This window comes from Panulirus ornatus, chromosome 59 (genome assembly GCF_036320965.1).
Source record: "Panulirus ornatus isolate Po-2019 chromosome 59, ASM3632096v1, whole genome shotgun sequence".
Classification (NCBI taxonomy): domain Eukaryota; kingdom Metazoa; phylum Arthropoda; class Malacostraca; order Decapoda; family Palinuridae; genus Panulirus; species Panulirus ornatus.
In genome coordinates, this window is record NC_092282.1 from 8675132 (window position 1) to 8698391 (window position 23260).

Sequence of the window (23260 nt, forward strand, 5' to 3'; positions counted from 1 at the left end):
ACATCCACACACGCAAATATACATACCTATACATCTCAACGTATACATATTTATACTCACACAGACATATACATATATACACATGTACATAATTCATACTTGCTGCCTTTATTCATTCCCATCACCACCCCGCTACACATCAAATAACAACCCCCTCCCCCTGCATGTGCGCAAGGTAGTGCTAGGAAAAGACAACAAAGACCACATTCGTTCACACTCAGTCTCTAGCTGTCATGTATAATGCACCGAAACCACAGCTCCCTTTCCACATCCAGGCCCCACAGAACTTTCCATGGTTTACCCCAGACGCTTCACATGCCTTGGTTCAATCCATTGACAGCACGTCGACCCCGGTATACCACATTGTTCCAATGCACTCTATTCTTTGCACGCTTTTCACCCTCCTGCATGCTCAGGCCCCAATCACTCAAAATCTTTTTCACTCCATCTTTCCACCTCCAATTTGGTCTCCCACTTCTTCTCGTTCCCTCCACCTCTGACACGTATATCCTCTTGGTCAATCTTTCCTCACTCATTCTCTCCATGTGACCAAACCATTTCAAAACACCCTCTTCTGCTCTCTCAACCACACTCTTTTTATTACCATACATCTCTCTTACCCTATTATTACCTACTCGATCAAACCACCTCACACCACATATTGTCCTCAAACATCTCATTTCCAGCACATCCACCCTCCTCCGCACAACTTTATCTATAGCTTCGCAACCATATAACATTGTTGGAACCACTATTCCTTCAAACATACCTATTTTTGCTTTCCAAGATAATGTTCTCGACTTCCACACATTCTTCAATGCTCCCAAAACTTTCGCCCCCTCCTCCACCCTATGATTCACTTCTGCTTCCATGGTTCCATCTGCTGCCAAATCCACTCCCAGATATCTAAAACACTTCACTTCCTCCAGTTTTTCTCCATTCAATTCAAACTTACCTCCCAATTGATTTGTCCCTCAACCCTACTGTGCCTACTAACCTTGCTCTTATTCACATTTACTCTCAGCTTTCTTTTTTCACACACTTTACCAAACTCAGTCACCAGCTTCTGCAGTTTCTCACACAAATCAGCCACCAGCGCTGTATCATCAGCGAACAACAACTGACTCACTTCCCAAGATCTCTCATCCACAACAGACTGCATACTTGCCCCTCTTTCCATAACTCTTTCATTCACCTCCCCAACAACCCCATCCATAAACAAATTAAACAACCATGGAGACATCACACACCCCTGCCGCAAACCTACATTCACTGAGAACCAAGCACTTTCCTCTCTTCTTACACGTACAAATGCCTTACATCCTCGATAAAAACTTTTCACTGCTTCTAACAACTTACCTCCCACACCATATATTCTTAATACCTTCCACAGAGCATCTCTATCAACTCCATCATATGCCTTCTCCAGATCCATAAATGCTACATACAAATCCATTTGCTTTTCTAAGTATTTCTCACATACATTCTTCAAAGCAAACACCTGATCCACACATCCTCTACCATGTCTGAAACCACACTGCTCTTCACTAATCTGATGCTCTGTACATGCCTTCACCCTCTCAATCAATACCCTCCCATATAATTTCCCAGGAATACTCAACAAACTTACACCTCTGTAATTTGAGCACTCACTTTTATCCCCTTTGCCTTTGTACAATGGCACTATGCAAGCATTCCGCCAATCCTCAGGCACTTCACCATGAGCCATACATACATTAAATAACCTTAACCCAGTCTGAGATAGGTACCCATTTTATCAAGCAACCCCTAGTGGTGGATGAACAGCTAGGTTGACTGCGACCAACTGCCGCAACAAGGACTCGAACCTATGTGCTGGACCCTGGGCGGCCTGTGAATGCGTTACAGTCAGGAATGCTATCACTAAACCATGGTAGTAATTTGTATATATATGTTTATGCACGTGTATGTATATATGTGTGCATTGGAGTAGATGGGTCTTTCTTTGTATGTTTCCTGGGGCTACCTTGCTAACATGGGAAACGGCAATCAAGTATAATAATATAAAACATAAAAATATGTCTATGGCAGCAACCACATCCCTTACTATACCCTTGTTGCTATAAAGGAAGAGCTGTAGGCACATGTTTACATGATAGTTTTTCAGGCTAAGGAAGACATGCTCTTGAAAATGGAAAGAAAAGAAGCCAAATAAAAACAAAATTTTTTCTTAAACTCATCATTCTGAGGGTCTCGTTGCTTTTGTTTTTGCATGCTGCAATTGTTTTGCATGTTGTAATGAAGGGGTTGATTATCACATCATACACAATATCCTCTGTATTATCTGTTTACCATTTCCTGAACTAGTGAGGTAGTGTCACGACACGACAACTAAGCCTTACAAGAAGAATCCTTATTAGGCTCCTTTACCTGCGGCTTCAAACAAAGTAATGACACAGGAGAGGAGGTTTTCCATCTCATCACTCCCAAACCTCTTAATCACTTTCTTTGCCACAGGAGATACATGGGTAGCATTGTTTTTTCTCCTATGCATAGGGACAGATATGTAAGCATACTAAAATCCCACTTATCCATGTCAACTGGAATTCCACATCATCCAGCTGAGTTTTTCAGTCAACCAAAAATTCATATTTCTACTTTATATTATACATTGATAAAAAGAATTGTTAGCATAAATCATCAAACATTCATAGACTTATTCTACTTTAACAAAATACTGCACTAAACAGAGAAAACTTGTTTAAAAATAATAAACAGATTATACTGTATTGACCACAAATATATAAAAAGGGAAAAAAAGAGCCATGAGCAAATATGTTTAAAGGAGTGGGAAAAACTACAGTAGGGAGGCACATGTAGAAAGGAAGAAGGAATAAGGTATTGCCTGGTAATAAGCAATGTACCTGGGAACAAGTAGAAGGATCTGGGTAATACTGGCAATAAAAATAAGAAGTGCAATTCACTAAACAGTAATCTTGCAAAACAGAGAAAAGAACCTAAAACCTTTCCTTTCAAGAAGCTGAGTATCAGTTTCCTAAATTTTTTGAGATGCCAACCCATAGTTCAAAATTCCTATCTGTCTAAGCTTATCATAAAGCTTATGAGGATACAAAAATAAACTCCCAATGAAAAGTAAACTAAATTTCTGCTTTTCACAGAACATAAAGCTAAATATGTACCTCAACAAATGACTGTAATTCCTAAATAAAACTGTTTTTGGTAGGAGCAGATCACACGATTGAACAGTGGAGTGTCTTCCATGCCAAAGCCTCACATGGCATCAAACAGTTGGCATATGCAGGGCTGCATAAGCAAAATTTTCAGTAACAATTGGCATCTAACACCTCGCTTACAAGTGGAATCATGTGAAGATGTGTACTCTTTCTAAAATGCATTTATTGCAATAGCTTGGTAATTTTGGAGAGACCGCAGCCATGAGAGTATGAATGATGCAAGAAGAATGCAAAATCTTTAAATAAATGTACTAAAGTAACTTTGCCTATGATCATATTTCTTTCTTAGGCAATGTTTATCTGGGGCTGTGGAAACAGCTTCTCATATGGACAGATAGGCATTTCTAATATCCATTTCTGGGAAACAACGTAACAAAGGATAATGAAATACTTCAAAATGAGATTACACAGATCTCTGTGCAAGACAAAAAGTTTTTAATTCCCCAATACAATATAATATATGTCTCTTGTCATGAACCTGAGTAAACTTTGAATATTAAACAATACATTCTATGGAAAAACTAAGAAAAAGTCATAAACCTAACTAGTAATGCAAAACAGAGGACACAATGATAATGTTCTTTTTGTGAAAAACAGAATATAAAAGGAAAATGGGCAATGTCCACACCAAAGGCAGTATCACTAATCTACAACACCCACGCACACCCACCAAGCGTAGCTGTGTGTGGATACTTGTGAGGAATTTTGGCTTAGTTCAAGGAGTTTGGAAATTCTAAAATCTACTTTGACACATAGATGAATCTGTATGAGTCAAAGACCCTGTTCAGTCTTAAACATATATTATATTTATTTATTATTTATTTTGCTTTGTCGCTGTCTCCCGCATTTGCGAGGTAGCGCAGGGAAACAGATGAAAGAAATGGCCCAACCCACCCCCATACACATGTATATACATACACGTCCACACATGCAAATATACATACCCATACATCTCAATGTACACATATATATACACACAAAGACACATACATATATACACATACACACAATTCACACTGTCTGCCTTTATTCATTCCCATCGACACCTCGCCACACATGGAATAACATCCCCCTCCCCCCTCATGTGTGCGAGGTAGCGCTAGGAAAAGACAACGAAGGCGCCATTCTTTCACACTCAGTCTAGCTGCCATGCAATAATGCCCGAAACCACAGCTCCCTTTCCACATCCAGGCCCCACAGAACTTTCCATGGTTTACCCCAGACACTTCACATGCCCTAATTCAATCCACTGACAGCACGTCGACCCCAGTATACCACATCGATCCAATTCACTCTATTCCTTAACCGCCTTTCACCCTCCTGCATGTTCAGGCCCTGATCACTCAAAATCTTTTTCACTCCATCTTTCCACCTACAATTTGGTCTCCCACTTCTCCTTGTTCCCTTCACCTCCGACACATATTTCCTCTTGGTCAATCTTTCCTCACTCATTCTCTCCATGTGCCCAAACCATTTTAAAACACCTTCTTCTGCTCTCTCAACCACGCTCTTTTTATTTCCACACATCTCTCTTACCCTTACATTACTTACTCGATCAAACCACCTCACACCACATATTGTCCTCAAACATCTCATTTCCAGCACATCCACCCTCCTGTGCACAACTCTATCCATAGCCCACGCCTCGCAACCATACAACATTGCTGGAACCACTATTCCTTCAAACATAGCCATTTTTGCTTTCGGAGATAATGTTCTCGACTTCCACACGTTCTCCAAGGCTCCCAGGATTTTCGACCCCTCCCCCACCCTATGATTCACTTCCGCTTCCATGGTTCCAACTGCTGCCAGATCCACTCCCAGATATCTAAAACACTTTACTTCCTCCAGTTTTTCTCCATTCAAACTTACCTCCCAATTGACTTGACCCTCAACCCTACTGTACCTAATAACCTTGCTCTTATTCACATTTATATATTTTTTTTTTTTTTTTATACTTTGTCGCTGTCTCCCGCGTTTGCGAGGTAGCGCAAGGAAACAGACGAAAGAAATGGCCCAGCCCCCCCATACACATGTACATACACACATCCACACACGCAAATATACATACCTACACAGCTTTCCATGGTTTACCCTAGACGCTTCACATGCCTTGATTCAATCCACTGACAGCATGTCAACCCCGGTATACCACATCGCTCCAATTCACTCTATTCCTTGCCCTCCTTTCACCCTCCTGCATGTTCAGGCCCCGATCAAACAAAATCTTTTTCACTCCATCTTTCCACCTCCAATTTGGTCTCCCTCTTCTCCTCGTTCCCTCCACCTCCGACACATATATCCTCTTGGTCAATCTTTCCTCACTCATTCTCTCCATGTGCCCAAACCACTTCAAAACACCCTCTTCTGCTCTCTCAACCACGCTCTTTTTATTTCCACACATCTCTCTTACCCCTACGTTACTCACTCGATCAAACCACCTCACACCACACATTGTCCTCAAACATCTCATTTCCAGCACATCCATCCTCCTGCGCACAACTCTATCCATAGCCCACGCCTCGCAACCATACAACATTGTTGGAACCACTATTCCTTCAAACATACCCATTTTTGCTTTCCGAGATAATGTTCTCGACTTCCACACATTCTTCAAGGCCCCCAGAATTTTCGCCCCCTCCCCCACCCTATGATCCACTTCCGCTTCCATGGTTCAATCCGCTGCCAGATCCACTCCCAGATATCTAAAACACTTCACTTCCTCCAGTTTTTCTCCATTCAAACTCACCTCCCAATTGACTTGACCCTCAACCCTACTGTACCTAATAACCTTGCTCTTATTCACATTTACTCTTAACTTTCTTCTTCCACACACTTTACCAAACTCAGTCACCAGCTTCTGCAGTTTCTCACATGAATCAGCCACCAGCGCTGTATCATCAGCGAACAACAACTGACTCACTTTCCAAGCTCTCTCATCCACAACAGACTTCATACTTGCCCCTCTTTCCAAAACTCTTGCATTTACCTCCCTAACAACCCCATCCATAAACAAATTAAACAACCATGGAGACATCACACACCCCTGCCGCAAACCTACATTCACTGAGAACCAATCACTTTCCTCTCTTCCTACACATACACATGCCTTACATCCTCGATAAAAACTTTTCACTGCTTCTAACAACTTTCCTCCCACACCATATATTCTTAATACCTTCCACAGAGCATCTCTATCAACTCTATCATATGCCTTCTCCAGATCCATAAATGCTACATACAAATCCCTTTGCTTTTCTAAGTATTTCTCACATACATTCTTCAAAGCAAACACCTGATCCACACATCCTCTACCACTTCTGAAACCACACTGCTCTTCCCCAATCTGATGCTCTGTACATGCCTTCACCCTTTCAATCAATACCCTCCCATATAATTTACCAGGAATACTCAACAAACTTATACCTCTGTAATTTGAGCACTCACTCTTATCCCCTTTGCCTTTGTACAATGGCACTATGCACGCATTCCGCCAATACTCAGGCACCTCACCATGAGTCATACATACATTAAATAACCTTACCAACCAGTCAACAATACAGTCACCCCCTTTTTTAATAAATTCCACGGCAATACCATCCAAACCTGCTGCCTTGCCGGCTTTCATCTTCCGCAAAGCTTTCACTACCTCTTCTCTGTTTGCCAAATCATTTTCCCTAACCCTCTCACTTTGCACACCACCTCGACCAAAACACCCTATATCTGCCACTCTATCATCAGGAACAGAGGAACAGAGGAGGGGGCCAGGTGAGGATATTCCCTCAAAGGCCCAGTCCTCTGTTCTTAACACTACCTCGCTATTGCGGGAAATGGCGAATAGTATGAAAAGAAAAAAAAAAAAAAAAAAAAAAAAAAAAAAAAAAAAAAAAAATAAATATAAATAAATAAATAGGAAAAGACAACAAAGGCCACATTCATTCACACTCAGTCTCTAGCTGTCATGTATAATGCACCGAAACCACAGCTCCCTTTCCACATCCAGGCCCCACAGAACTTTCCATGGTTTACCCCAGACGCTTCACATGCCTTGGTTCAATCCATTGACAGCACGTCGACCCCGGTATACCACATCGATCCAATTCACTCTATTCCTTGCCCTCCTTTCACCCTCCTGCATGTTCAGGCCCCGATCAAACAAAATCTTTTTCACTCCATCTTTCCACCTCCACTTTGGTCTCCCTCTTCTCCTCGTTCCCTCCACCTCCGACACATATATCCTCTTGGTCAATCTTCCTCACTCATTCTCTCATGTGCCCAAACCATTTCAAAACACCTCTTCTGCTCTCTCAACCACGCTCTTTTTATTTCCACACATCTCTCTTACCCTTACGTTACTTACTCGATCAAACCACCTCACACTACATATTGTCCTCAAACATCTCATTTCCAGCACATCCACCCTCCTGTGCACAACTCTATCCATAGCCCACGCCTCGCAACCATACAACATTGCTGGAACCACTATTCCTTCAAACATACCCATTTTTGCTTTCCGAGATAATGTTCTCGACTTCCACACATTCTTCAAGGCTCCCAGGATTTTCGACCCCTCCCCCACCCTATGATACACTTCCGCTTCCATGGTTCAATCCGCTGCCAGATCCACTCCCAGATATCTAAAACACTTTACTTCCTCCAGTTTTTCTCCATTCAATTCAAACTTACCTCCCAATTGACTTGACCCTCAACCCTACTGTAACTAATAACCTTGCTCTTATTCACATTTACTCTTAACTTTCTTCTTTCACACACTTTACCAAACTCAGTCATCAGCTTCTGCAGTTTCTCACATGAATCAGCCACCAGCACTGTATCATCAGCGAACAACAACTGACTCACTTCCCAAGCTCTCTCATCCACAACAGACTTCATACTTGCCCCTCTTTCCAAAACTCTTGCATTTACCTCCCCAACAACCCCATCCATAAACAAATTAAACAACCATGGAGACATCACACACCCCTGCCGCAAACCTACATTCACTGAGAACCAATCACTTTCCTCTCTTCCTACACATACACATGCCTTACATCCTTGATAAAAACTTTTCACTGCTTCTAACAACTTGCCTCCCACACCATATATTCTTAATACCTTCCACAGAGCATCTCTATCATATGCCTTCTCCAGATCCATAAATGCTACATACAAATTCTTAATCCCCTATCCCCAGGGATAATATATATATATATACATATATATATATATAGTCTCCCACGTTAGCGAGGCAGCGCAAGGAAACAGACGAAAGAAATGGCCCAACCCACCCCCATACACATGTACATAATTCATACTTGCTGCCTTTATTCATTCCCATCGACACCTCGCCCACACATGGAATAACATCCCCCTCCCCCTGCATGTGCGCAAGGTAGTGCTAGGAAAAGACAACAAAGGCCACATTCATTCACACTCAGTCTCTAGCTGTCATGTATAATACACCGAAACCACAGCTCCCTTTCCACATCCAGGCCCCACAGAACTTTCCATGGTTTACCCCAGACGCTTCACATGCCTTGGTTCAATCCATTGACAGCACGTCGACCCCGGTATACCACATCGATCCAATTCACTCTATTCCTTGCCCTCCTTTCACCCTCCTGCATGTTCAGGCCCGATCACACAAAATCTTTTTCACTCCATCTTTCCACCTCCACTTTGGTCTCCCGCTTCTCCTTGTTCCCTCCACATCTGACACATTTATCCTCTTCGTCAACATTTCCTCACTCATTCTCTCTATATCTCCAAACCATTTCAACACACCCTCTTCTGCTCTCTCAACCACACTCTTTTTTATTACAACACATCTCTTTTACCCTTTCATTACCTACTCGATCAATCCACCTCACACCTCATATTTTCTTGAAGCATTTCATTTACAACATATCCACCCTCCACTCTAAAATCCTATCTAAAGCCCATGCCTTGCAACCATATAATATTGTTGGAACTATTATTCTTTCAAGCATACCCATTTTTGCTTTCTGAGACAATGTTCTCTACACACATTCTTCATTGCTCCCAGAACCTTCACCCCCTCCCCCACTCTTTGACTCACTTTCACTTCTATGGTTCGATTTACTGCTAAGTCCACACCCAGATATCTAAAACACTTCACTTCCTCCAATTTTTCTCCATTCAAACTTACATCCCAATTAACTTGTCCCTCAACCCTACTGAACCCAAAAAATTTGCTCTTATTCACATTTACTTTCAACTTTCTCCTTTCACAAACTTTTCCAAACTCAGTCACCAACTGCTGCAGTTTCTCACTCAAATCAGCCAGCAGTTCTGTATCATTGGCAAACAGCAACTGATTCACTTCCCAAGCCCACTCATCCCCAACAGACTGCATACTCCCTCCTCTTTCCAAAACTCTTGCATTTACCTCCCCAACCACCCTATCCATAAACAAATTAAACAACCATGATGACATCATACACCCTAGTTATAGACTGACTTTCACTGGGAACCAATTACTCTCCTCTGTTCCTACTTGCACACATGGCTTACACCCTTGATAAAATCTTCTCTGCTTTTATAAGCTTACCGCCCACACCATATATATTTTAGACATTTCTGATTTCTAACCAAGAAATGTTCACTGTAGGACTTTCAGTATGTTTCTTAAGAGTCATCCTCTCCAACCTAATTTTTCACAAGAGCCTAGTTTCATGCCAACCAAGGTTTTGCCAACCATGTGGTTTTTCAGGAATGTTACCCACATTGTTACCAATGGACCCCTGCAAAATCATTCTGCCAAAAACTGATACAGCTGGTTTCATGTTGACATTTATCCACTAGCTTATGTATCATTTAGTATATATCAAGTATATTAAGGACTATTACTAACAGAAATGCACTAAAGCCAGTACCACTAATCATGAATAGCATACAGAAGTTTAAATATCATCACTGCTCCTCAAGACGTGCATTACCTTAGAAACCTAGACATTCTCATTAATGGTGACTGGTAAATCAAAGAATACAGGTGTAAGAGAACATTCGGACATGGGCAATATCCTCTCACGTTGAGATAAGTCTGCAATAAGTGACAGATGCACTAGTGATAGTGTGGGAATATCAAAGTCACTCTATATAAAAACTCAAACACCAGTTAAATGACACCATGCTTTCAGTGCTTCTAAACACAGTATAAGTGTGATAAACTGTTTTTGTGAAGGATTTTAGTATTTCACAGAAATTTTTTTCATTATACTGGTTTCCAAGGCTTCTTACATTTTTTGTTTAGCTAGTGACTTTTTTTCTATACTTGTTTGCAGTTTCTCATGTTAGTGAGGCAGAGCCAAGAACTAAGAAAATGCTTTATTCATTCACATACATTCTCTGTATGTCGTGTGCAATGCATCAGAAACACAGCTACGACTAGGCCCCACCAACTTTTACATGATTTCCCCTTGCTAATTTATACTCCCTGATCCAGACTACTGACAACACATTACCCCCTGCACGTTATAACACTCCAATTCATTCTAACCCATGCACATCCTTAACCCTCCTGCATGTTCAGGCTGTGTGTGTGAAATATATATGTACCTTGACCTTTCCTTGTAGTATGCTAACTCACAGAGTTTAGCCAATAACATGAGCTGCTTCCTTACCCTTCAATGATGAGAAAGAGAGTGATCTGGTGTACAGCAGCATATGGAGCAAGGGTCAGTATGACTTAAGTGGTGGGAAAACAGGAATGATAGCTCAGTGAATGATCACAGTACTGTTTTTTGAGTAAAGTCTTTCATGCAGCTCTCCAGAAGACATTCTAAATGATACTTTTTGTGCATTTTGAGCGTAGGGCATTATTTGTCATCTACATCAACTCAATCATATCATTTATCTATTTATCATTTTATTTTGCTTTGTCGCTGTCTCCCACGTTTGCGAGGTAGCGCAAGGAAACAGACGAAAGAAATGGCCCAACCCACCCCCATACACAATGTATATTCATACACGTCCACACACGCAAATATACATACCTATAAATCTCAATGTACACATATATATACACACACAGACACATACATATATACCCATGCACACAATTCACACTGTCTGCCTTTATTCATTCCCATCGCCACACATGGAATACCATCCCCCTCCCCCCTCATGTGTGCGAGGTAGCGCTAGGAAAAGACAACAAAGGCCCCATTCATTCACACTCAGTCTCTAGCTGTCATGCAATAATGCCCGAAACCACAGCTCCCTTTCCACATCCAGGCCCCACACAACTTTCCATGGTTTACCCCAGACGCTTCACATGCCCTGATTCAATCCACTGACAGCACGTCAACCCCGGTATACCACATCGATCCAATTCACTCTATTCCTTGCCTGCCTTTCATCCTCCTGCATGTTCAGGCCCCGATCACACAAAATCTTTTTCACTCCATCTTTCCACCTCCAATTTGGTCTCCCACTTCTCCTCGTTCCCTCCACCTCCAACACATATATCCTCTTGGTCAATCTTTCCTCACTCATTCTCTCCATGTGCCCAAACCATTTCAAAACACCCTCTTCTGCTCTCTCAACCACGCTCTTTTTATTTCCACACATCTCTCTTACCCTTACATTACTTACTCGATCAAACCACCTCACACCACACATTGTCCTCAAACATCTCATTTCCAGCACATCCACCCTCCTGCGCACAACTCTGTCCATAGCCCATGCCTCGCAACCATACAACATTGTTGGAACCACTATTCCTTCAAACATACCCATTTTTGCTTTCCGAGATAATGTTCTCAACTTCCACACATTCTTCAAGGCTCCCACAATTTTCGCCCCCTCCCCCACCCTATGATTCACTTCCGCTCCCATGGTTCCATCTGCTGCCAGATCCACTCCCAGATATCTAAAACACTTTACTTCCTCCAGTTTTTCTCCATTCAAACTTACCTCCCAATTGACTTGACCCTCAACCCTACTGTACCTAATAACCTTGCTCTTATTCACATTTACTCTTAACTTTCTTCTTTCACACACTTTTCCAAACTCAGTCACCAGCTTCTGCAGTTTCTCACATGAATCAGCCACCAGTGCTGTGTCATCAGCGAACAACAACTGACTCACTTCCCAAGCTCTCTCATCTACAACAGACTTCATACCTGCCCCTCTTTCCAAAACTCGTGCATTCACCTCCCTAACAACCCCATTCATAAACAAATTAAACAACCATGGAGACATCACACACCCCTGCCGCAAACCTACATTCACTGAGAACCAATCACTTTCCTCTCTTCCTACATGTACACATGCCTTACATCCTCGATAAAAACTTTTCACTGCTTCTAACAACTTGCCTCCCACACCATATATTCTTAATACCTTCCACAGAGCATCTCTATCAACTCTATCATATGCCTTCTCCAGATCCATAAATGCTACATACAAATCCATTTGCTTTTCTAAATATTTCTCACATACATTCTTCAAAGCAAACACCTGATCCACACATCCTCTACCACTTCTGAAACCACACTGCTCTTCCCCAATCTGATGCTCTGTACATGCCTTCACCCTCTCAATCAATACCCTCCCATATAATTTACCAGGAATACTCAACAAACTTATACCTCTGTAATTTGACCACTCACTCTTATCCCCTTTGCCTTTGTACAATCATATGGTTCAGTAAAATAACTACATGATAGGAGAGGAGGTGATGCTTTGGTTCTGAAAATGGCATTTTTCAATTATGCTTCTCATTTATGTTTTAACGAGCTATATTCTTCTGTCATTTGTAAATAAAATGTCGCAATATCAAGGTGAAATTTTTCTTAATCACTTCCTAAAAGTAAAATAGATTGCCAAGTAAAATTTTGTGATAATGCAAAGCAAATATGTGCAAACAAGAATTTCTGAAAAAGTCAAAATGCTATTGAAAAAAAGGAAAAATATGAAATCTAAAATTATAATCATAATGAAAGAAAATACTAAACATCAAATTCAAACGATGAAGTTGTATGGAGTTAAAAGTGTGGAAGCTTACTTTGAAGTAACTAATGCTTAAAGTTGGTACTCTGCTAAGATCTAGTTCTCTTTCACCTACAGATTAACAATATAATAGCTCAAACTATGAAGGCCTTCATCAACTAATGCACCTGATGATGTGAGGAACATTTCTCACTAAAGGGAAAAAATAAAATAAAAATTCATAGTTTGAAAGAGTGAGCACAGCAAATTTGTAAGCAAGATATGAAGAGAGCTTTAAAACAAGAATACTTTAAAAGACTGGAGTGCTGTAAGACTATATGCATAATAGCTTACACTATGAAGTCCTTCATCAACTAATTTACCTGATGATGTGAGGAACATTTCTCACCAAAGGGAAAAATTACAGTAAAAATTCAAAGTTTGAAACTGTGAGCACAGCACATTTGTAAGCATGATATGAAGAGAGCTTTAAAACAAGAACACTTTAAAAGACTCGAGTGCTGTAAGACTATATACACTATATAAATGATTAAAGAAAAGATAAAACTATTCTTCACGCTTAAAAAACATGAGTCATATAGAGCTGACTGACCAAGGAGCAATTGGAGTTGTTATAGCAGAGCTAATCTTTGTGGGTCTTGTTCGAAATGCACATTAAATATCATGACATTAGCATAGCTACTAGGTACAGCCTTGGACTTTGCCTTATATTTGGTTTCTATCTTATGTGGGCATAATAAGCAGTGACTTAGTGATGCCTCAGGCTGTGAAGTGCATTTATCTCCAAAACTTTCCCACCATTCCACTAGGTCATCTAATATAGATGTTTACTTCAGTACTTTACCATGAACACACAAAATATGTTAGCTCACATATTTAAACACATCCTTTACTCATACATGCATTTCTTTCATTTTCAATAGCAAAATAAAGTTTTCAATTATCCACATCCTCAAATAACCTTCCTCCATCACTTCCCTTGGGGTTCTATGCATTAACACACAAAACATGTTAGTGAGCTTTTTTACATGTTACTTTTACAATCTATATTTTCTGATGCTTGTTCCCTCAACAAACTCCCTTAAACGGGTGGCCACTCCAAAATGAGAATCCATAAATGGTGAACTCCAGTACTGCTTCTTAGCTCTTAGTGCTCCACCCTTAACAGGTTACTAGCTGGGGATATCTCTATATCCCCAGCTAGTAACCTACCCAATGTTCCTACCAACTACTACTCCCTAATATGCTTAACTAATTTTCCAGCCTAATACTTCTATCTAATGCTACCGATAATGTACTTATCTACTACATCTACATTGTAGTTTTACCTAATATTCTTGCCTATGTTTTTACTTACTACTTCTCTCTGTCACTCCAACCATTTTGCCAAAAGGCAGGGTTAGCATATAGAACTAACTGTGGAAAAATCTAAAGTTATGTGTTTTCAAGTGTTATATGTGACAAGGAGAGATTGTATTTTGTGGTCAGAATGCTCGTAGTCCAATTGTGAGTGGAGCAGAGAAAACAGACAGCTATCATGGTCTGGTAGTGCAACTTAACCACTAAAGTGCTGGCTCACTATGTAGCCATCCCTAACTCTCCTGTTACCTTGGTAGGTAGTACCAGTACCAAACATATTCTACCTACTTGTAACTTATATATATTTTACTTTCAAACTGTAATGGTAAAAAAAGAATGAGGACTTTTTTTTATTTGTGGTCAACTTTTGGCCCTGTCATTTAAAGGTTCAAGTACAATCTTTCATACCTAACTGCTTATCCCAACTTAAGGAAGTAGCATCAGGAGCAAATGAGCAAATAAGTCATTCATGAATAAGCATCCACTCTCTAGCTGTCATGTACATGGTGCTAAAACCAGATCCTACCATCCACAACCAAGTACTACACACTATTCCATGGTTGATCTTGGCTGTTTCACAATTCCTGGTTCAGCCCAATGACAGCACAGCACCACTGTATGTGACATTGATCTACTGCATTTTTCCTCATGCACACCTCTTACCCAATTTGAATATTCAGATCCCAATATCCCAGAACCCCCTTGACTCCAGCCCTCCCTCTCTTCCGAGCAAACCAGGATAATCATGAATTCAAATATAACTTTTGCGATGAAATTTTGAGAAAAATATTTCAACAATAATCTTCGATAGTAATAGTACAAAAACTGAATCCATAGAAAATATTTGTATAGCATAAGAAATGGAGGCAGCCATTCAAATCATATTCTATAATCCAGAAATCAATAAAAGCTGAAAACACCAAATGTAGGATGGTCAGAAATGAAAAACTAAATGAAATATTGAGTACAGAATGCATACACTAAAGGTTTTCAAAAAATAAGAGAAAGTTCTGTAAATCACTACTTCAGAAGACAGAATACTGATTATCAAATTATTTGAGCACTGTACTGTGGCATGTAATAGACCACAACTCACAATCCACAAATCAAATGCATAAAATGTGGGTTAGGAGTGCATAATTTTCTTACACTAAATAAGGATGACAGAAAATCAGAAATAGTCCTCTATAAAATTTGCAAAAAAAAAAAAAAATCCAGCAAATGATATATAAAATGATGAGGAAATCGAGTAAGAAGAATTAGCACATGGCAATAATAATCTACCAATAACCATGAGAATTTATAGGAGAAACAAAATTCTAATAACTCAGTGAATTCTAAGTGAGGTTAAAAAAGCTGAAAACATGAAACCATTGGACACGGGAAAAGAATACTTGCTAAGAGAGAGATAAAAGATTAAATAAATTTAGTAGCATATGAAATGAGCTCTGCAACAAAAAGTTCCGTTATCCCTATAACCTAAGAGTACAAAGGAAGTTTAACTTTGAGATCATTCACCCTATGGTCCGTAGTCACTTTGCTAGATATGATGAGTGTAAATGAGGTTAACAATCCCCAGGAATAATACAATTAGGCAAGGAATTCACATCTGACAGTTTTTCTACTCAAAGAAAAATATCAAATGGTAATTAGCAGAGAAATGTGAAAATTGGAAGGTGCAGAAAGCAAAAATTGTCGCAGACACAGATACACAGAGAATACAAAAACATTAACAGAACATGGAGAGAAAATGGAAACACTAGTAATCAGAATTGGTATTAGAGAAAATACAAGGACAATGGAAATACTATGTTGAGAAATAAGGGAAGTAAACCACCTGAGATACCAGAATGAGAGCAGCATCATAACTATTAATCCAAATGAATATTTTTTTCAGATATGCTGATGAAAATGGTAAGGAAACATATAAAACAATAAAGACAAGAATTGAGTTAATCAGGAAACAAACAAAGGCAGATAAAAGAAAGACAAAGAAAAAGAACCATGGACTGCATAAATCTTAATAACAGAGAAATTCAGTCTCTAAGCTAATTATCTGAATAAGCATACAAGTGAAAATAATATAACTATCAAAACTAATTACCTGAATGAGTATACAAGTGAAAATAACATAAATTTCAGTCTGACAGAAACATGGATGAATGAGAGAATCTAGAATGAAACACTTAAAAAAGTATGAGACCCTCAAAGCAGACAGAGATAAAATCAAACAAGGTAGTGTAACAATTAATACAAACATCAAGTTATAAGGGAACCAGTTCATGAATACACACCATAGAAAATGTAAATACCCCCAGCTAACCAGCCTTAGTTACAATTAAAGTAGTAACATACACACCATCTAAGACTAAGGTGGGGACCTGATTTAAATATTTTCAAACTCATTCACCACTTCTCTCATGAGTGAGGTAGCGTCATGACCAGACTCATAACAACTCTATCACATGTAATGCATTGAAACCACAGCCACCTTCCATAAGCAGGCCCCATAAGTCTTTTCTATAGTTTTCCCCAGCAGCTTCATATGCCCTAGTTCAACCCACTGGTAGCATATTGCCACTACATACAACATTGCTCATATTTCTTCAATCCCATGTACACCTTTCCCTCTTACATGTTCAGGCACTATACTCTCAAAATATTTTTTTCACTCCATTCGTCCATCTTCAAGTTGGTCTCACCTTCTCCTTGTCCCCTCTATGCCTGACAAATATATCCTTTCCATAAGTCTAAACCATTTCAGCAAATTTTTCAACTCTCTAAACCATACTTTTCTTATCATCTCACCTCTCTCTTACCCAATCATTACTTAATCAATCCTCTTCATACCTCATATCATCCTCAGACATTTAATTTCCAATACATGCAACCTCTTCTGCATACTCTCACCACAGCCCATGCCTTGCATTCATACAACATGGTTGGGACTACAAAACCTTCAAACATATCCATTTTCCACCCTTCCAGATAATGACCTCTCTTTTAACACATTCCTCAATACTCTCAGAACCTTAATCCACTCACTCATCCTAAATCCTACCTCACCTGCAAGGTTTCATTTGCTCCTACGTCCACTTCAAGGTATCTAAAACATCTTACTTCCTCCATATTTTCTTCATTCAAACTCACACCTCAACATACCTAATTCTTTGTACAGCTAAACCTTGCTTTTATTCGCATTTACTCTCAACTTTCTCCTTTCACACACTCTCCTAAACTTGGATATCAACTTTTCTTATCCTGTGGCATAAGCAAACATCAACTTACTTTCTAGGCTTCCTCATCCCCTACAGACTGCAAACCTGTCTCATTCTCCAAGATGCTTGCATTTACCTCCCTCACCATCCCATCTATAGGAAGATTAAACATCCATGGTGACATACCACTCCCCTGCCACAGAGAAGTCTTCACCTGGAACCTCTTTACTTACTCAAACATGTACTTTATTCTCTTGATAAGAAATCCTTGTTGATTCTCTAAAAGGTTCCTTCTACATCAAATATCCGTACCATTTCTCACAAGGCACATCTGCCAAGCCTATCATATGCTTTCTCCAGATCCATAAATGCCACATACAAATCCCCTTTCTCTAATCATTTCTCATATGCATTCTTCAGAGCAAACACCTGACCAACACATCCTCTACCACTCCAGAAACCACACTGTTCCTCCCCATCTGATGATCTGTAAATGCAACCACCTTCTGAATCATCACTCTTCCATACAACTATCCAGGTACACTCAACAAACTTATGTCTCTGTTATTCAAATGCTCCCCTTTATCCCCCTAGCTTTCATACAGTGGCACTATACATGCATTTTACCAATACCAGGCACTTTACCATGATCCATACATACACTGAAAATTCTTATTAACCAATCAACAACACAGTCACCCCCTTTCTTAAGATATTTAACCGCAATCCACCTTTCATCTTATGCAAGGTTTTCACCACCTCTTCTCTCTTCACCAATACACTCGCCATGATGTTCTCATTTGGCATACCTCCCCAAACCTTTTCATCAAACACATTCAACAATCCTTCAAAGTACTCACTCCATCTCCACTTCACAGCTTGTTATCACTTCTCCATTTGCCCTCTTCACCAATGCTCTCATTTGTTCTTTTGTTTTTCTCACACTATTCACCTTCTTCCAAAATGTTTTCATTTTCCTCTGAAGTTTGCTGACTCACTCATCCCAACTCTCATTTGCCCTCTATTTCAGCCTCCACACCTTCCCCTTGACCTCTTGCCAATTCCTCTCATAAATCTCCCCATCACTTGCCTTTCTTCCCAGAAAGTACTGCCTAAATACCTGTATTTTCTTTTTCACTTGCAAATTTACTTTATAATCCCACCACTCTCTACCCTTTTCCACCTGCATGCCTTCCACCTTCTGCATGCCACACACTTCTCTCATATATACCAGCACTTCTCTAATTACCTTCCAATCTTCATCCCTTCCCCTAGCTTTGTTTACTCTCACCTTTTGCCATTCTACAATTAATCTCTCCCAGCATTTCTTCATACAAGTCTCTTTCCCTAGTACACTTACTTTCATCACCCTACTCCCACCTATATCACTACCTCCTTTCCAAAACCCTCTACAAATCTTCACCTTCGCTTCTACCAAGTCAGCACATTCACATCCATGATATACTAATAAAGTTGAGGAGCTACTGAGTTGTACAGGCTAGCCTGAACCAACAATGATTTGATCACAACTTCAATTTGATTTTGTTCAAGAGGAAGGGAAAGGAACTGAATATGGCTGCCAGTTTAATTCTAAATCAGCAAAAAATGCAACAGTAGATGAAAAGGTACAATTAATCCCTTTCTTGCGTCCTAATATGACTGTCCCATAAAGTAAGGTGGTGCTCAGCATGTTCAGTTCCCATGGGACAATGGTCACTTTCAATAACATTAGCCCCTTCAGTAGAATATGCTAAAGAAATAATTTGTCACGGGTAATTCTTTTCTGATCTGTACAATGGGAAACTGCCTTCTTAGAATTATGAAGGGGTTAAGGACAATTTCTGCACACAGTGAGATAGCCACAGATTTCAATTGTGCAGTTTCAAGGTTGAAATAAACCAAGGGACAGTTTGTCTACACCATTCTCCAAAAGCTGCATTCTAATAAGGGGTTAGGCATAATGTTGAATTCGCAGTCCCTCTCACAAACATATTCTTGTAGCTTCTTTCCTTTTAGCATGCATTCATATTGTGGTATTCTTACACCGTGACTAATACCACTACTTTGCATCTAATCAGCCTACATATGATGTGGATCATAGATTTAAAGTTATGGATTTCTGCTGCACTTTAAAAAAATCATAGTGATGAACAAAAGCCTAAAAGGTTATGAAGAAGTCTATTTAAAGGTAAAAAAAATTACTTATCTTCAGTTGTATTTGAAAATATCGTTGTTGATAGCATATGCATGCAAAATGACATTATATGTTCTTTATTTTCTACCCTAGATTTTTTCATCTTTTTTATCATGAAAAATAGGAACAGTATAAAGAGAAAATTCAAGATGGCTTAGTGAACAAACTATATGATTTTTATGGATCAATTCTTTATCATATATCCCTGAAAAATGAACTCAATGTACTGTACTCTGTCATGCTGTTCATGTTCTGAATTCTCAGATAAACCTGTGCATGAGCTAGCAGAATTCATGAGTGACAATCTGTGGTGTGGATTTAAAGAAGTTTTTAAACTAGCCAAACTAATCCCAACTATACCAAGCAGTACTGTTCCATCAGAATGCTTTTTCTCTGAACTAAGACAAATGCTATCAAAGCATGCAAGGTCAGGAGACAGTACATGGCCTCAGTTTACTTTTAGTTGAAAAAGAGTCTATTTATGGAGCTATGATAGAGAGGTTCTTTTTATGATGACATCATGGTGCAGTTTACATCATAGAAAAGAAGAAAAGAACTTTTTTTTTTTTTCTTTGTCGCTGTCTCCCGCGTTTGCGAGGCAGCGCAAGGAAACAGACGAAAGAAATGGCCCAACCCACCCCCATACACAATGTATATACATACACTTCCACACACACAAATATACATACCTATACATCTCAATGTACACATATATATATACACACACAGACACATACATATATACCCATGCACACAATTCACACTGTCTGATTCTATTCATTCCCATCGCCACCTCGCCACACATGGAATACCATCCCCCTCCCCCCTCATGTGTGCGAGGTAGCACTAGGAAAAGACAACAAAGGCCCCATTCATTCACACTCAGTCTCTAGCTGTCATGCAATAATGCCCGAAACCACAGCTCCCTTTCCACATCCAGGCCCCACAGAACTTTCCATGGTTTACCCCAGACGCTTCACATGCCCTGATTCAATCCACTGACAGCACGTCAACCCCAGTATACCACATCGATCCAATTCACTCTATTCCTTGCCCGCCTTTCACCCTCCTGCAAGTTCAGGCCCCGATCACACAAAATCTTTTTCACTCCATCTTTCCACCTCCAATTTGGTCTCCCACTTCTCCTCGTTCCCTCCACCTCCAACACATATATCCTCTTGGTCAATCTTTCCCCACTCATTCTCTCCATGTGCCCAAACCATTTCAAAACACCCTCTTCTGCTCTCTCAACCACGCTCTTTTTATTTACAAACATCTCTCTTACCCTTACATTACTTACTCGATCAAACCACCTCACACCACACATTGTCCTCAAACATCTCATTTCCAGCACATCCACCCTCCTGCGCACAACTCTATCCATAGCCCATGCCTCGCAACCAAACAACATTGTTGGAACCACTATTCCTTCAAACATACCCATTTTTGCTTTCCAAGATAATGTTCTCGACTTCCACACATTCTTCAAGGCTCCCACGATTTTCGCCCCCTCCCCCACCCTATGATTCACTTCCGCTTCCATGGTTCCATCCGCTGCCAGATCCACTCCCAGATATCTAAAACACTTTACTTCCTCCAGTTTTTCTCCATTCAAACTTACCTCCCAATTGACTTGACCCTCAACCCTACTGTACCTAATAACCTTGCTCTTATTCACATTTACTCTTAACTTTCTTCTTTCACACACTTTACCACACTCAGTCACCAGCTTCTGCAGTTTCTCACATGAATCAGCCACCAGCGCTGTATCATCAGCGAACAACAACTGACTCACTTCCCAAGCTCTCTCATCCACAACAGACTTCATACTTGCCCCTCTTTCCAAAACTCTTGCATTCACCTCCCTCACAACCCCATCCATAAACAAATTAAACAACCATGGAGACTACGGTACAAATATAATGGGTGAGTAATACATCCAACTTTTTGACCTCTTCACTATCTTTTGATTTAATAGTGCTTTGTGTTATTTCTAAACAAAAAATTCTATCTATTAAAAGTAGGTAATTTATTCTATAAATCAAAGATTAGGTCTTAACTTAATACTCAGCACACCCTACTTAAATACCCACCATACCCAAAAGGGTATAAGCATATCTTAGCCAACTTTTGGCATCAGGTAGAGAATTAATAAGATGGCATTAAAGAGAAAATTTTTCCATTATATTTCTTATCTGCCTAATATAATCAGTATTTTCCCTTTTCAAGAGATGAAGAAAATAGTTTCTAGAAATATTTCACAGGACAAAGCAACATCTTTCTCAAAAAGTTCCACAAATATTACCTGTATTTCACTCAAGCAATCCTCTTTCTACAGTGCATTACCCAAACACAAGAGAAAACCTTTCAATGCTTTATACTAGTCTAAGCATCAGTTTTCCTTTGGATGCGGCAGCTCCATGGTGCATACATTCTTACTCAAGATACATTTCTTAGTTAATGCAAAAATCCATTATCAAAAGATAAATTATCTATTTCATTATGCACATTTAAGTATACTCTGCTCTATGTAATACATAGTTTTAGGAAAAAATAAGCTCATTCTTGTTAAGGTACCTAAACATGCCTTTCCCCATGATGCACTAATTAAGCATAAACAGAAGCTTCCTCTTGCCAGTATCCACACACAGGCTACACAGAGTAATGCAGTGGTCCATTCTTCAATCTCAAAAACTTTTCTGTTTACCACATGAAACACCCATTATCTCAGCACACAAATTATAATAATCAATAGTACACGAGTTTAAGAAGTAGCAGTAGTATACAGCAGACAGTATAGTGGTTACGGAAGTAGTAGAGAGGGCTCTAAGATCACCTGTTTGTATGGTTAAAAATGAAGAAAGAGGAGTATTTTGGAATGGGCTGAACTTTAGTGGTGCTGCTTTCGTTTTGGGGAGGTTGTGAGGCTTGGACCATCTCTCCATCCTCGCCCTCAGTTTCTTTGAAGTCCCCCTCTAGAAAAAGAATGATGGAGAATGCGATCTTAAGGATTAACTAAATAAACAGAAACCATGGGTTGGTACATAAGGAAGAAGAACCTTGGCCATGTCAGCAAAACAATGGGGCAAATCCCATGATTGCTATGACTGGCATGACTTGTTCAGTTTTACTGAGGGTCATGCTGGTGATGGTGGCTGTGGTGTGTCACACATATAACAGAATAGAAAAAAGCCTACCATTATATATATATACTGTAGACATGAGGAACTTAAGGTGTGTTCATAACAATAAAGCTAATATGCAATTAATCTGTGATGAAG

General features: G+C 39.7%; 1 protein-coding gene across 45 annotated transcripts in view; it reads right to left on the reverse strand.

Moving 5' to 3' along the window:
• LOC139767191 (muscle calcium channel subunit alpha-1-like) overlaps nucleotides 1–23260 on the reverse strand; it is a 1449841-nt gene that overhangs the window by 613701 nt on the left and 812880 nt on the right. For 37 of the 45 annotated variants that reach the window (XR_011717010.1, XM_071696301.1, XM_071696297.1 and 34 more), the window contains one exon: nucleotides 22816–22954. The exons of the other annotated variants lie outside the window; for them this stretch is intronic. Coding sequence is in view for 36 of the 37 variants with exons in the window: in XM_071696301.1 (XP_071552402.1) it covers nucleotides 22816–22954 (139 nt within the window). In the remaining variant the exon portion in view is untranslated. The remainder of the gene's footprint in view (nucleotides 1–22815; nucleotides 22955–23260) is intronic. 45 annotated transcript variants of the gene reach the window in all.